Source organism: Petromyzon marinus, chromosome 61, assembly GCF_048934315.1.
Source record: "Petromyzon marinus isolate PM22_M1 ecotype Great Lakes invasive population chromosome 61, UKy_Petmar_22M1.pri1.0, whole genome shotgun sequence".
NCBI lineage: Eukaryota > Metazoa > Chordata > Hyperoartia > Petromyzontiformes > Petromyzontidae > Petromyzon > Petromyzon marinus.
The window spans coordinates 66,101-81,404 of NC_133727.1; the positions used below are offsets into that span (position 1 = coordinate 66,101).

At 47.1% G+C, this 15,304-nt stretch overlaps 1 protein-coding gene and 1 long non-coding RNA gene across 3 annotated transcripts in view; one reads left to right on the forward strand and one right to left on the reverse strand.

The window, feature by feature from the left end:
• Positions 1 to 1,264: 1,264 nt before the first annotated feature.
• Positions 1,265 to 12,233, forward strand: LOC142906031 (uncharacterized). The gene is made up of 3 exons (XR_012930029.1): positions 1,265 to 2,272; positions 6,398 to 6,530; positions 12,147 to 12,233. It is a non-coding gene; the product is annotated as an uncharacterized LOC142906031 (long non-coding RNA).
• LOC116955687 (mast/stem cell growth factor receptor Kit-like) overlaps positions 11,471 to 15,304 on the reverse strand; it is a 29,046-nt gene continuing 25,212 nt past the window's right edge. Inside the window, exons 16-17 of one of the 2 annotated variants that reach the window (XM_076053401.1) lie at positions 14,748 to 14,950; positions 11,471 to 12,888 (exon numbers count right to left, since the gene is read on the reverse strand). In XM_076053401.1, coding sequence (XP_075909516.1) covers positions 14,779 to 14,950 — 172 coding nt within the window. In that variant the 3' untranslated portion in view covers positions 11,471 to 12,888; positions 14,748 to 14,778. Of the gene's footprint in view, positions 14,951 to 15,304 lie in introns of both variants that reach the window. The other variant, XM_076053400.1, reaches the window with a different exon arrangement.

The window sequence follows — 15,304 nt, forward strand, 5'->3', positions numbered from 1 at the left end:
TTAATGTTAGTCAACGAAGTTTACCAAATCAGTTAACTGTGTCAACGATGTTTCTTGGCGATGTTGACAAAGTGTGGTCTCGTATGCGATGCTGAAGTGCACAGCGAGCACGCCGGACCCTCACGGAGAACTCAAGTGACTACTTGTCGAGTCGCTTGTGGAGATCGCGTACCCACAGCACCTAGACGCCGCAGATAATGAAGCTGAGTTATCTCGGGACAAATGTTGCCAACTAACTTCATGACTCACAACTCGTGGCACCTACACGTATACTTACAGTGTCCACCATGTTCGGGTCAGGAGTGAACGGGCTATGCCATTTTGGATTACATCTATGCGTTCAAGTAGTGATCGAGCAATGACATTTTGAATACATGTCTATTTGATCGAGCAGTGATCGAACTGTGAAATTTTTTATATTTGTTTCTATGAGATCGAGTATTGATCGAGCTATGACATTTTGAATACATGTGCCTATGTGATCGAGCATTGATTGAGCAGTGATCACGGTGTGACATTTTAATACGTGTCTATATGATCGAGCATTGCTTGAGCAGCGATCGAGCATGTGCCTATTTGATCGAGCAGTGATCGAGCTGTGACATTTTTAATACTTGTCTATGTGTTCGAGCAGTGATTGATCTACGACAGGTAGAAATAAAATAAAATAAATCACGTTTTGTTTTATTTTATTTCTACCTATGTGACTTTAGCGAAATAACCAAAGAGTATGGATTCCTGCAGTCACGAAAGCTTCAAATCAAAATATATATACATAAAAGGCAAATTTGTGAATATGTGTGTCTGTTCAAAATGTTTAGCATACTTCCCGACATGCAACAAACTTGAAATTTGGCATGTGGGTAGCTTCCTGACTGTATTGAATGCAAAAAATATAAAAATAGACTTTTGTATTTTTGGGGGGTGGGGTGGCGCAATAATGGCTATAATGTATTGCACGGCAAGTGAGCGGTGATGTCACATCTATGACGTCACCGCTCACTTGCCGTGCAATATATCACATCTGTGACGTCACATATGTGACAGATGTCACATATGTTACGTCACCGCTCACTTGCCGTGCAATATATCATGTCTGTAACGTCACATCTCTGACGTCACCCACATCCAGCAGCGTCATGCAGTGTGCCTACTGGCGTCACGCATCCCACCCACCCCCCCAACCCTCTACGTAGGCCGTGTATCCCGCACAAATGCGCGGCTGCGGCGGCGGGAAATAATGGATATAATATACTAGGCTACAAACTTTAAATGTGGCATGTGGGTAGCTTCCAGACTGTACACAATGCAAAAAGTATAAAAATAGATTTTTGTATTTTGGGGGGGGGGGGCGTAATAATGGATATATTTTGCACGGCAAGTGAGCGGTGACGTCACATCTGTGATGTCACCCGCATGCGGCAGCGTCACACTGTCTACTGACGTCACGCAGTCTGCCTACTGACGTCACGCAATGTGCCTAGTGACGTCACGCAGTGTGCCTGCTGATGTCACGCATCCCCCCCACCCTCCGTGTAGGCCGTGTATTAATCCAAGACAAGAATCCAAGAATAAGAATCCAGGTCTCGGGTGAAGCCGGGTAGTAAAGCTAGGTAGATAATAAATTAAAAACGATTCATTCCTTTCACGCGAGATGTGCGATCAAAAAAGACGATTTGTGAATCGAAAAAGCACACTGGTGAAATTCATTGGCTGTTAGCCCTCCCCTTGATGGTGATTGGATTCCCTGAGGATTAACATAATTGATCAAAAATGTTCTCTCAGATTAATTGTGTCCTGATACAGCGCGCGTGTGGATGTACTCACGGAAGATATCGCCTTGAAGGCAGAAAGAGAAGTTACGGATGGTCACGTTTGTCATAGATTTCGTTAACTATGTTAATGAAGTGTTCAACCCCACTGATGTTTGTCAGTGAGGTTTACCAAGTAATTTAACCGCGTTAACGATGTTTACTGACGACGTTCACGAAGTGTGCTCCCGAATGCGATCTTCAAGCACACGGAGAGCGAGTCCACCTCCCACGAAGATGAATCCGTAATGGTCGACCGTTGCTAGGGAAGTGACGTCACTTCCGCCGCTGGCGTCGCCCTGAGATGTGTCTTGGCAACAATCGTGGAGCCCACGTGATGAGCCCACGTGGTCTCGATGAGCCCACGTGGTCCACAGTATCCTCCAGGCCCGATTCGTTTCGACTGTACTCTGGGCGCCACAGATGAAGAGGCCGAGTGGGCTCGGGTCAACTGTTGCCAGGTACCTCCACCACTCACAGCTCGCAGCACACACACACACAGTGTCCACTATGTACGGTGCGAAAGAAGTTTAACATACTCTTTGGTTCTATTGGGTAAAGTCACGTAGGTAAAAAAAATAACAAAAATCACGACCTTTCGGCCACAACACAAGCGGCCTTCATCAGGTGAAGGGACGAGACTGTCTGGAGGACAGCGCTGGAGTGAAAAAAGCCACGCTCAGATCACGACCTTTAAGCTGTGTGAGAAGAAACAAAGCGCCTTGACAAAGGAATTAGCATATAGTTTAGCATTGAAATGGCTGAGTGATTAGCTTGTGACTGGTCACAGAAATGGCTATGTTAAAGTTAAAGCATACACATCTGCAAAGGCACCCCTTGACAAAGGAATTAGCATAGAATTTAGCATTGAAATAGCTACGTTAAAGTATACACATCCGCAGAGGCACCCCTTGACAAAGGAATTAGCATAGAATTTAGCATTGAAACAGCTGAGTAATTAGCTTGTAACTGGTCACAGAAATAGCTATGTTAAAGTCAGAGCATATACATTCACCGAGGCACCTAGTACAAATCAAACAGGAGAATTTAGCGAAACACAACCACGCTCAGACCGCGGACCTTTAAGCTGTGTGCAAGCAAACAAGGTGTCCTGACAAATAAATTAGCATAAAAATTAGCATTTAATTGGCCGATTTTAGAAAAGAGGTGGTGTACGTGCCGGTGGACTTGCCGTTTGGCGCGGGGGGGGGGGGGAGTTTACCTATTGATGGTGTGAAAATGGAATTTATAAGAGCTGCGAAAGTTTGGGGTACCACTACTTGAAAAAATATACTGTACCATTGAAATTAGTTTAATGTTTAGTTCGATTTAGAACATCTTTCCAATGGTTGCTTAATTTGAAACCATCTTCTCGGTTGAAATTGTGTGTTTGTAGATCTGAATTGCCTCGTGAACAAATCTCTGATAAAAACCCGTGGGTTTGCAAAGAACCTTGGTATCGGAGAAAATTATATCGTGATCACCCACAGCGTTGTAACAGTGATCAGCCACGGCAGAAAAATTCGTTTTGCCGTGTTTCAAATCTGATTTGTGCTCGCGAATTCGGTCGAGACATGTCGTTTCATCTCCCCGATATAGCAGTCACCACAGGTGCAGATCAATTTGTAAACTCCGGGGTACTGTAAGTCAGGAATGATATCCTTCACAGATGGGATCAGATCACGAATTTTGTTTACTGTATTGAACCGGACCTGGATCTTGTGTTTGTTTAGAATTTTGGAAATCTTTTTAGTAACGCCTGCTATATATGGTAGTGTGATGGTTTTGACCGGAGTATCAAGTGGTTGTTTCTATATGGAGGGAGAAACAGCTTGGCGGATGGTATGGTCAGAGTAACCATTCCTTTTGAGGGCCTGGTGTACAGGTTTTAATTCACTGGTCAGGTGGTGTTGGTCCGAAATGCAATGAGCCCTATGGTATAAAGTTTTGATGAGAGAATTATTTTGGACTGGGTGGTGGTGGGAATCAGGTTTCAAGTAGGAATCTGTGTGGGTGGGTTTCCTGTAGACAGAATGCCCCAATGAGCCATCAGGTCTCCTCTCAAACAGAACATCTAAGAATGGTAGCTTGCCATTTTTCTCCACTTCCATGGTGAATTTGATGGCGGGATGTCTGGAATTGATGTGGTGTAGGAAAAGGTTCAGAGCTGGGAGGCCATGTGGCCAAATGACGAAAGTGTCATCCACATATCTCTTCCACAGGGAAGGTCTGAGGGTGGAAATCTGGATGGCGTCTGATTCAAATTTCTCCATGAAAATATTGGCTATCACTGGTGACAAGGGGGATCCCATGGGGGTACCCTCATTTTGTTTGTAGAAGGAGCCATTCCAAGTAAAGTAGGTATTGTTGAGGCAGTGCCTAACCAGTGCAGGTGTGTCGGGGTCTAGTCCATGTTGGACCAAATTTTCAATTATTTCAATGGTATCAGGTACTGGGACCTTGGTGAACAAAGAGACCACATCGAAGCTGACAAGGATATCGTCAGGGGACAGTACAACGTCTTTGACCATAGAGCCCAATTGGGCTGAGTTAAGTACTGCTGAGGCGGTCTTGCCAGTGAAAGGCAGCAAGGTATCTGACAGAAAACGGGCTAGTCTATAGGTAGGGGAGTTGATCGTGGATACGATGGGTCGTAGTGGGGTGCCTTCTTTATTAATCTTGGGAAGACCATATAATCTAGGGGGTCTTGCAGCAGAAGGTTTTAGGGAGGGACGTTTAGTTGGGTCGATTAGGGAGGTCGAACTTGTGATGATCTTGTTGGTTTTTATCGCTAGGCTATTGGTAGGGTCATTTTTTTATTTTTGAGTAACTTCCATCGTTGAGCAGATTCTGGATTTTGTTGTTGTATGAATCTTTATCCATAATAACAGTAGCGTTGCCTTTATCGGCTGAGAGGATGACTATATCACTTCTGTTTTTTAAATTCGTTAGTTCAGAGCGTTCATTTTTGCTGATGTTACTAATGGGTTTCTTAGCATTCTTAAGAAAAGTGGCTATTTCAGCTCTCGCAACGTCTGCTTGGATGTGTCCTACGCCTTTGAGGGCTACATCGACCTGAGAGATGATATCATCTACTGGTATGTGTTTTGGGGTGACAGCAAAATTTAGTCCCCTAGCCAGTACTGTTTTCAGATTGTCCGAAATCGGGGTGCTACTCTGATTAATGACGATTTTGTTAACATCTAGTTTTGTTATATGTGGAACCGGGTTCTTCTTTGATAGGTGGTTGAATTTAGAAATCAGGTTAGCTTTACATTTGACTGACAGTGACTCAACAGAAGAAGCAGTCATGTTGTCTACGTGATTCCAATCAGAAGGTGACATTTTTTGTGTTTACATTAAATGAGCTTGTAGGAGAGTCCTGTCTAAAGTATCGAGTTCAAATCGGAGTAGCCTTATCCTCTCTGAGATTAAAGATAGGCTGGCCTTAAGCAGAATCTGTTTAGAATTCGATGGGTATTACCTTGTGATCGCGGCATCTTTTGAGGAAGGTCAGCGTCTCGATGAGCTGTGACTTCTTGTCCTGTTGTCTGTTAAAAGCTCTAACAGATAGGTGAAAGTCCTCCCCATAGAGGTTATCAATTCTAGATTTAAAGCTTTCGTGACTGCAAGGATCCATACTCTTTGGTTCTATTGGGTAAAGTCACGTAGGTAAAAAAATAATAATAACAAAAATCACGACGTTTTGGTCACAACACAAGCAGCCTTCATCAGGTGAAGGGACGAGCCTGTCTGGAGGACAGCGCTGGAGTGAAAAAAGCCACGCTCAGATCACGACCTTTAAGCTGTGTGGGATGAAACAAAGCGCCTTGACAAAGGAATTAGCATATAATTTAGCATTGAAATGGCTGAGTGTCCTCCAGACAATCTCGTCCCTTCACCTGATGAAGGCCGCTTATGTTGTGGCCGAAACGTCGTGATTTCTTTTTACCTACGTGACTTTACCCAATAGAACCAACGAGTATGGATCCTTGCAGTCACGAAAGCTTTAAATCTAGAAGTTTAACACTTCATTAGACCTCCTTTGCCAGTACCAAAATGTAATAATATGATTTTTCCCCTTTTTTCTGGCAACAAAACTGAAACCTTTTTACAAGGATTCATGTCTGCATTAACCACAATACCTGCAGTCAAAATGCAAACAAAAAAACATACTATGATAATATATATGCATTGTCCTTGAAACTGATTGGTCCACACCAAGGGACGGCTCTCTTTTGAGCCTCGACCCAATTGGTGCTCGACCACATGACGCCAGAAGGCGTTACACAGCTCAAAGACAATGCACTATCAAAGTAATGAGGGCTCGGGGTGAGCATCTACATCATTAGACCTCCTTTGCCAAAATGCATATATTATCATAGTATGACTTTACCGAAAAAAAACGAGTAATTTTATGAAGTCACAAAAGCTTTAATACTTTATTGACCAACAGATACATAATGCTGACGGATTGGTAACTACAGTACTAGACCCCCAGTGCTTTTATATTTAAAAAGTGTATGTGCTTTGTGGTTGCTTTTTTGCGCGTGCGTACGTACTGTGCAACACTTGTTTGAACGCAGGTAATGGGGTTGTCCATGTTGGGTGTCATTGCGGGCAAAAACAAGCAGCAGGACAAGGAGGACCAGGACACCCTGGCCGACCATGAGGACGAAAATTGGCCTCGCCCGGTCACAAAATACGACAGCAGTACAGGTTTCCCACCACACATGCACACATCTACGGCTTTCCCACTACAAAGACGAAGATCCCCCATATAGCCTTAACAGACTGTTGTGGCAAGTGCTTTTCGCAAGCACCCATAAAGGTCTGCACCACACCAGACCGCCTCTGTCTCCCAAGTGGTGACGTATCTGAACCAGGCCCGGTTCAGATAAATAATGGTAACTGGTGTTGGCCATGAGTGGGAAACCAACCCGGATGTTTGCGGGGTTTGGAGCGTAGCATACTATCCACTGCGCCACTGCTACCCTCACATAACGCACACCGAAACAACACACACAACAACCGCCATTCGCCACTAAGTGGCGGTGACGTCACCACGACGCTTGTGCCAGGCCATGTGCACCTTGAGGCCACGTGAAGTGTCGAACGCCCGCGGGCAGGAGGTCACGGGGCAGACCCAGGTGCCAAGGGTGGCCTGAGATGACTGGCTGGTGCACCACCTGTGCCCCCTACTGTGCAAACCTGCTGTGCTTTAGCCACCCGGCACTTCGCTCGTTGTTGTGAGCGTCATTCCTCCGCCCTCCGTTGTTGTTGGAGGGCGACTGCCGCCAACTGCCCAATAGTGTCCTTCACGAGCCTCCTCCACAGAGGCCGATCTTGCCACCGCTGGTACCAGTCATCGGCAAGTCCACTCAGCTCCACGTCCCCCTGTACCAGATCACTCCATCTCTTCTCTAGCCCGTGCCACGCCCGTTTAGCCCCCTCGATCCGGCCGAACAGAAGCTGTTTCGGCATGCGGTGGCTGGGCATGCGTGCTACATGACCCAGCCAACGCAGCCTTGCCTGCCGGAGGAGCTCACCGATGGGACCTTGTCCAGATCCCTCAAGGATTTGGGAGCTCCTCAAACAATCCAGCCTGGTTAAACCCATGATGGATTGTAGGCAGGCCAGCCTAAATGTTTCCAACCGGCGAAGATGTTCCATTAGGGGGGTCCATGTTTCGCAAGCGTAGAGAAGGGAGGGAATGATCGTGGCCAAGAAGACCCGAAGCTTAGTGCGGAGCGACAGACCAGGTAGCATCCACACAGCGTTTCGCAACCGATGAAAAGATATTGCCGCTCGACTGATTCGGAGTGAGACCTCTGCTGTTAAACTGCAGCCAGTCATAAGCACACTGCCCAGATATGGGAAACTCTCCACTCTCTCCACAACTGCCTCATCACCGATTGGGAGTTGTGGGGGTGGAGTGTCCGATGGTACAAAATACCCACGCAGGTGCTTAGTTTTGGTGGGGCTGATGGTAAGGCCCCATCTCTTAGTGGCATGCACCAGTCTCAGCAGCAGCGTCTCCAACTCCTCCTCTGAATGAGCAGCTATTACCAAATCATCGGCATACATAACGTGGTTGAGCAATAGGGAGCCATCCCTTGACTGCACCCGGGCATCGATCAGCCTCCCATTATATCTGTACCAAATGGAGATTCCCCCGGTACAGCTATTGAAGGCTTCACGAACTACGTGGTCAAAATAGATGTTAAATAATGTGGGAGCCCGAGGACATCCCTGTCGCACCCCAAGGTGTACAGGGAATGGCTCTGACTCCCGGCCACGTAGTTTTACCCGGGCCCGCTCACCATCATGAAGGTCCTTAATGATCGTGAGCAGAGGGTCAGGGACTCCAAAAGCACGAAGAACAACCCAGAGCCCAGGCCTACTCATGGTATCACAGGCCTTGACCAGGTCAATAAAGCAGAGATGTAGGTCGTATTGGAATTCTCTACACCTCTGCTGTAGCAGACGGACAGAAAATATGGCATCTGTGCAGGACTGCCCTTTCCTGAAACCGCATTGGGGCTCCGCAAGCCTCTCCTCAGCGTGCCTGGCAAGGCGATGTTGAATAATCCTTGCCAGGACCTTTCCCGTCACACTCAGGAGTGAGATGCCCCTGTAGTTGTTACAGTCTGTGCGGGTCCCCCTTGTTAAAGAGGGGGACCACCAGGGCATCCTTCCAATCCTGCAGAACCCGTCCAGTGGTCCAGACTGTTGTTATGATGTCATATAGGGCAGTCTGTGCACAAACGCCACCCTCCCTCAGCATTTCGCTTGGGAGATCATCTCTGCCTGCTGCCTTTCCTGGTCTCAGACTCCGGATCGCCTTCAGTACTTCCTCAACAGATGGTACTTCAGCCAGCCACTCACAGGGGTGACTTCTTCCAATATTTGAGGCACCGCAGCCTCAGCAGTGTCATCCTCACTTTGTGCCACGATGTTTTCCTGGCTGAGGGATTTTCCCTCCCCCAGGACCTCACAGAAATGCTCAGCAAATCTGCAAACCTGTTCCTGGGGGTCGGAGATTGGATAACCGTTTTTTCCCCTAATGATGGTATTAGGTGTGGCGCTGCAGGTTACTTTTTTGATGGAGTTAAATAGAGATTTGTGATCGCGGGCTACTGAGGCAGACTCCATCTCCTCAGCAACCCGCAACCACCACCCATCCTTGCAGTGCCTTACGGCTCTCCGAACCTCCGAGCGAAGGCTGCGGTAAGCCTCCTCATTCTCTGACGTGGGATTCTGTAGCCGATGACAGTGGGCCTGTCGCTTTTTCTCAACCATCCTGAACACCTCCTCTGTCAGCCAGGGTCTCTGGGAAGGTCTGGACCGCGTACCCAAAGCAGCCATTGCAGCTGCATGAGTGACAGTCCTAAACCTCGCCCATTTACCCTCGACATCAGGAAGAGTGGGGGATGATGCCAATCCCAGCCGCAAGCGATGATGAAATGCTCGCTTGCAACTTTCATCAAATAACTGAGACCAGGCCACTTTAGGTTGGAATGGGGTCCTGGGTGTACACCCACGACCGGAGTGGAAGAATGGCAGGCGCATCTTACAGATGACTAGTCGATGGTCAGAGGGCAGATCAGCTCCACGGCAGGTCCTGGTGTCAAGGACATGGGCTCGCATCCGCTGGTCTGTCAGAAATGTAGTCCAGCAGATGTTCTTGCTTGGACCCGGCATGCATCCATGATGTTGTGTGGATGCACCAATGCCGGAACAGCGTGTTGGTAATTACAAGCCCATGGGCTGCACAAAAATCTAGCAGCCTCCTACCGTTGTTATTGAGCTGATCTGGCCCATGCCCACCAATCACTCCAGACCAGCTGCCAGCATCATGACCAACTCGGGCATTGAAGTCACCCAACATGATAACTCTATCCCGAGGTGCCACTTTAGCCAGCACCTGTGACAAGAGGTCATAGAAGGCATCTGACTCATCGGCTTTGCCTGCATCCCTCCACGGATGTTCGTCTTCGGTGGGGGCATAAGTAACCATGACCACCACTCCTCGCCTCCGGTTGATGGGAAGGCGAGCCCAAAGTAGCCTGGGACTTACAGCTTCCCACACCTCACCGCCATGCTCCCATGCCCCCTTCATTCTTTTGTTCATAAGAAGAGCCACACCCTGTTGTTTGGCAGTCTGCTGCCCCGAGTAGAGGACTGTCCACCCCTCATGGTGGCAGGAGCCAGATCCGATCCACCGGACCTCCTGAATGCCACAGAGATCCAGGCGGTACCGGTCCAGCTCCCGACAGAGGAGTGGCAGCCTCTCCTCCGCAGTGAGTGTTCGAACATTCCACGTGGCCATCCGTAGTGGCTTTTCGTTGTATCTGGAGGAGCCCCGAGGGTAGAGATTCAATCTCCTGGCTCCGCCAATTGGGGTTTGGCCAGGAGACGTCATAGACGCCTGTCCCCCCCGGGGCCTCCGGCACAAGCTTATTTGTTACATATTTCAGTTTAACTCGTGGTTTAGTGGTAATTAATTGAAGGTGGAGGGGTTACCAGCCCCTCGCACCCGTCCAGAGGCCCCTTTAGCTACGTGTCACATGTATGTGACATACGACGCAAGCACCTGCATCGCGTGTTCATCACTTGTAAGGCATGCCCTTTGTGCACGTGACATGCATAGTGTGTGCAACACGTGGCACATGTATATCGCACATGTATATCACACATGCGCATTGCAAGGTGATGTCGTGATGTGTACATGGACATTTGAATCGCATGTAGCTGTCTGGTGGGCAGCACGGATCTACGCGTGGGCAAGTAAGGGGGTGGCTGAGTAATACTGATACGGATACACGTCAAGCCACACACACACCACACACTCACCGGCACGCTCACACACACCACATTCACCGCACACTCACTTACCAGCACACTCACACACCGCACACTCACCACGCACTCACCGGCACACTGACTGCACATTCACACACACTCACCGCGCACTCACCGCAAACTCACACTCACCCATTGGCACACTCACCGCACACTCGCACACACCAGCACACTCACCGCACACTCGCACACACCGCGCTCACACACACTCACCGGCACACTCGTGTGCTTGCACACTAGTGAGCTTCCACAAAAATATGCTGCACATTAGTGAGGCCACACACCAAAGAACACCAGCAAGTTTACACATCAGTGAGCTTACACACTAGTGTGCACACACAGTAGTGAATTTACAGATTAGATAGTGTACACACCAGCTCACTGGTGAGGTGAGCTACACACTGGTGAGTTAACACACCCACCTGTTTGCGTGTGCAAAGCTCTTCACCCGAAACCTAATAGATCCCAAATGTCATATCTAAAATTATTTTACACACACACGTGCATACACACGCACAGGCACACACGTACGCGCATATGAAGGCATGCATGCACACATACGTGCACACAAACACACCTGGACGCACGTGTAAACATATACAATTCCATGGCGTTGGAATTGAGACTCCCAGAAGTGGAATCACGACTCCCGATCGTGCGATTATGCTCAGTGGGCCTTACCTGGTAAAATAAAAAAATAATTAGTTCAGTTTCAGGATGTAGGGTTCTGAAGATATTTCATCTTTCAGTCCTTTATGACCGTTTGAGTGTGGGTGAGTGTGAGTGACAACTACTTATACATTTTTTTTTTATTACAAATACAAGCATTTCCAGATATTGACTTGAAATGTATTAACTCTGGAAGATGATGGTGATGGTGATACAGGTGGTGGGTAGCGGTAGTGTAGCGTTTAGTACGCTGCGCTACGAACCCAGCGACCCGAGTTAAATTCTTGCTCATGCTTAACGCAAGGAAACGACTATCTGAACCGGTCATGGGCCTCCCCTAGGTCGACTCAGCCTCAAATTAGTACCTGGTGTGGTGTGTAAACATCACTACTGGGGAGACAAAGGCGGCCGGGCGTGGTGTTGGCCACCCACCCCCTCGTGTGCCATGCTGGCCTTCATAGGTGCTCGCTAACAGCACTTGCCCCAACAGTCTATTCGGGCTATACGGGGAGTCTTTGTCTGTGGTGGTGATGATACAGATGGTGATTGATTATACAGATGGTTGGGATGATACATTTGGTGATGATGGTGATTATAAAGATGGTGGTGATGATGGGACTGTAAGAGTGGTCCTTGAAGATTATATTTACTGTGTAACATTGAGAAGACACACTAATATAAAATGTAATCATTAAAGCACAATATATAACATTTGTAATTTCTGTTGAAAGCGTGTGCTTACAATGGTCATGTGTATGTGGTTGTGCATGAATGCGTGTTTTTTTGTCTTTTCTGTATTAGGTGCTTGATGACAGCACTTGGCCCAACAGTCTATATTGGTTGTACAGGAAATCTTTGTGTTTTGATTTACGAAATTTAGTGTAAACGAAATTGACAAATTAAGTATACTTGTCAGCTTACTAAATATAATTTCAGCGGAAACAATATATCACATGGCACGCGCCATGAGATCATCAAGCAAGAAGCTGTCATTCATCCACGACAGTGTCACAGTCTCCCTACAGTGCAAAAGTGACGCCTCATCACCTCTCCAGTAATTCCAACATGCAGATCTTTTGGTGAGTTCTTTGAAGAGGTTAATTATTTTTGTTTTAAATTGATTATTATTCAATCGCTGTAATATTTGTACTTCATAATTTTTCGCATTGTGAAATGATATTGGTGTATATTTTTAGTTTAAGAGTATAGTTGGAGTGACTGTCTGAAACACATCGCAAATTTTTCGTATTCAATGAATGGGAAAGACCATTCCGATTTACGATATTTCGTTTTGCGTGTGTTTTTCGAAGAACGCATCCCTTTCGTAAATAGAGGCATACCTGTACGGTAATCCATTGCCAACCGCGAATTTACCAACCACGAGATGTTAGTATACGTGGATTGACTTCTGTTTATGAACCACGAGCATCTCCCTTTGAGTATTCGCGAGTCGCGCCGAGTCGTGAAATCAAAATTGGCGCCGCCGCGTTGCATCCGCCAGGTCGTGTCGCAGAATCTCACGAGCCGCGAGGCACCTCTGGGTCTGTATCCACGGGTAAGCACGGTGTTAAGGAAATCACATGACAGTTATTATATCATTGCATTAAGGCATGGCGTTATTCTATTGCGTGACGTCATTACACATTTCACATGGCCGTGGCGCTGCTGATCTGATCAGCTGCCCGTCTGTGTTGTACATACTGTACAGTACAAATTCATTTTGCCCTTAATCATGGAGCCGAAGCGCGCAGTGTGTGGTGATGGTGAGAGAGAGTTGCGTCTGTGGCCCGGAAGAGGTGGGGGAGGGTGGGCTGAGCCCCTCATTCTTCTAACCAATCCTTCCCCCATGAACTCATTATCATCATCGTTAATATTAAAGGCATGTAAAGTTAATGTAATGTTTCTTCATGTTTTACTATGTTGCGTGATGTACTGTATTTTATTTGGTGTTCAGTTAATGAACAGGAAACTTAGTTAAGCTGTGATGAGTCTGACCGCAGCTGTGGTTCCCCTAACCCCTACTTCCCATACTGTACCAAACGTGCATTTACCAACTGCGTGGGCTTTCAGAAACCTAACCCTCACGGTTGGCAAGGGATTACTCTACTTTTGTGTGAGTGTACAGAAACCCCCCACTATACAAGAAGAACGCGTTCATGGGAAACGCTACTTAAATTTAAATTACTTAGGGCGAACTCAAATTTCCGATATACATCATTTTAAAATTGGGGGTTGCGTTCCGAGCCGACATTTATGGAAGAAAAAAAAACAGACTAAATGTTATGAAGTGTACAAAAATGCATATGATTGTAAGTTAACGTACGTTTTCACTAATAATAAATACAATTAATTAGATCAAACTTACCAGATAGTTTGCCCACATTAATTCTCATCGTGATCACTAAGGTCCTGGTTGTGGCAAGCATTCCGGCAATTTATTACGTTTGTAATACCTTACAAAATAAAATGTTAAAGGTGTATTCATGGTTAGACTATGCTATCTTGCGTTCACCTGCTTTAAAACGCAACATCAACATTTACTGGGCAATTTTCACTCATCTCTCGTAGCCATTTATACTTTTTTGAACTATCACCTAACGCTACAATTCTACAAAACACGTGCACAACGAATGCACCAAATGGCGGGCTGGCAGGCAGACACGCTGAATGCGTGTGGATAATTTTTCGGTGGTATGCGCTATGCGCGTATAGTATGGTATTACAACACAAAATAGTAAATTTTTACCACGTGCGCTCCTAGTTGAAACATTTGATCAATCGTTTTAAAAATGCATATTCGCAAAACATATTTATAAGTAAACAGTTCCCTAATTGATCGCAACGTAAATGCGAAACAACACAATGTACCTTATGGGGGGGGGGAGTTCTTGTATTTGTACGAGCTGTTGTTTATGTTGCCGATGTTTATGGGGAGCATTAGTGCAGCGGTTAGCGTGCTGCACTATGAACCCAGCGATCCCGGTTTGATTCCTGCTCACGGCCAACGCCAAAATGAGTACTTGGTGCATTGTGAAAACATCAGCACTGGAAGAGACAAACCCCGTATGCTGTGCTGGCCTTCATAAGTGCTCATAAACTGCACTTACTCCAACAGTCTGTTACATGGGGGGATCTTAGTCTTGCGTGTAAGTGAGAGTTTGTGGACTTTGCATGTTCTTCCCCTGTTGTGCACGCGTTTTCTCAGGGTTCGCAGCTTTAAAATAACAACCCATTATAACTGTAAGATATTACTTGCAAATTACTTAAACAGGGATTGAACACCGTGGCAACATCGCCCCCTTCTGTGAAAGCTGGACAGGACCCTCCTGCAAAAGATTGAGACTTTCTTGAATAAACAAATGTAGCACGGTAATCTTTGAAATAATAAAATAAACTATTCACCCCTAGAGTGGACAGGGTAGCGAGGGCGATCCTAGCAAGCGAGGGAGCTGTGCTCGGACGGAACGGACGACGGCTCCCAGCCGACCTCTTCGCCTTTGTCGATCTTGTCATCGTTGGAGGCCGGTCTCAGCTCTGCGAGGATCGTCTCAAACGTGGGGCGCTCTAACGGCGCGTGGCTCCAGCAGCGGTGCATCACCTCGCGGCTGTGGGGCGAGGGGAGGGTGCGGTGAGGGTGCGAGGAAGGCGAATCGCGCACAAGCTCGGACTGCGCTTTCACCTCTTCCGGTGCGCGTTCGTTCTCAGAATGGTTGAATAAACGCCGATGATGTTAATGACGTCACAGGGGGGGTGAAGGGGGTCAGGTGGCAAGGGGGGTGAGTGGGGGGTGAGTAGGGAGAGGGTCATGAAGGCATAAAAAAATACCTACAGTATGGATTCACACAGCGGCATCTAAATGCCACCGCATCTCCATACGTAGCGCAGAAACACTGGTCATGTTTATCTCGTAGAGAGGAGAAGCAGTCTGTGGGTCGCAACAGTACGTACGGCTGGATATT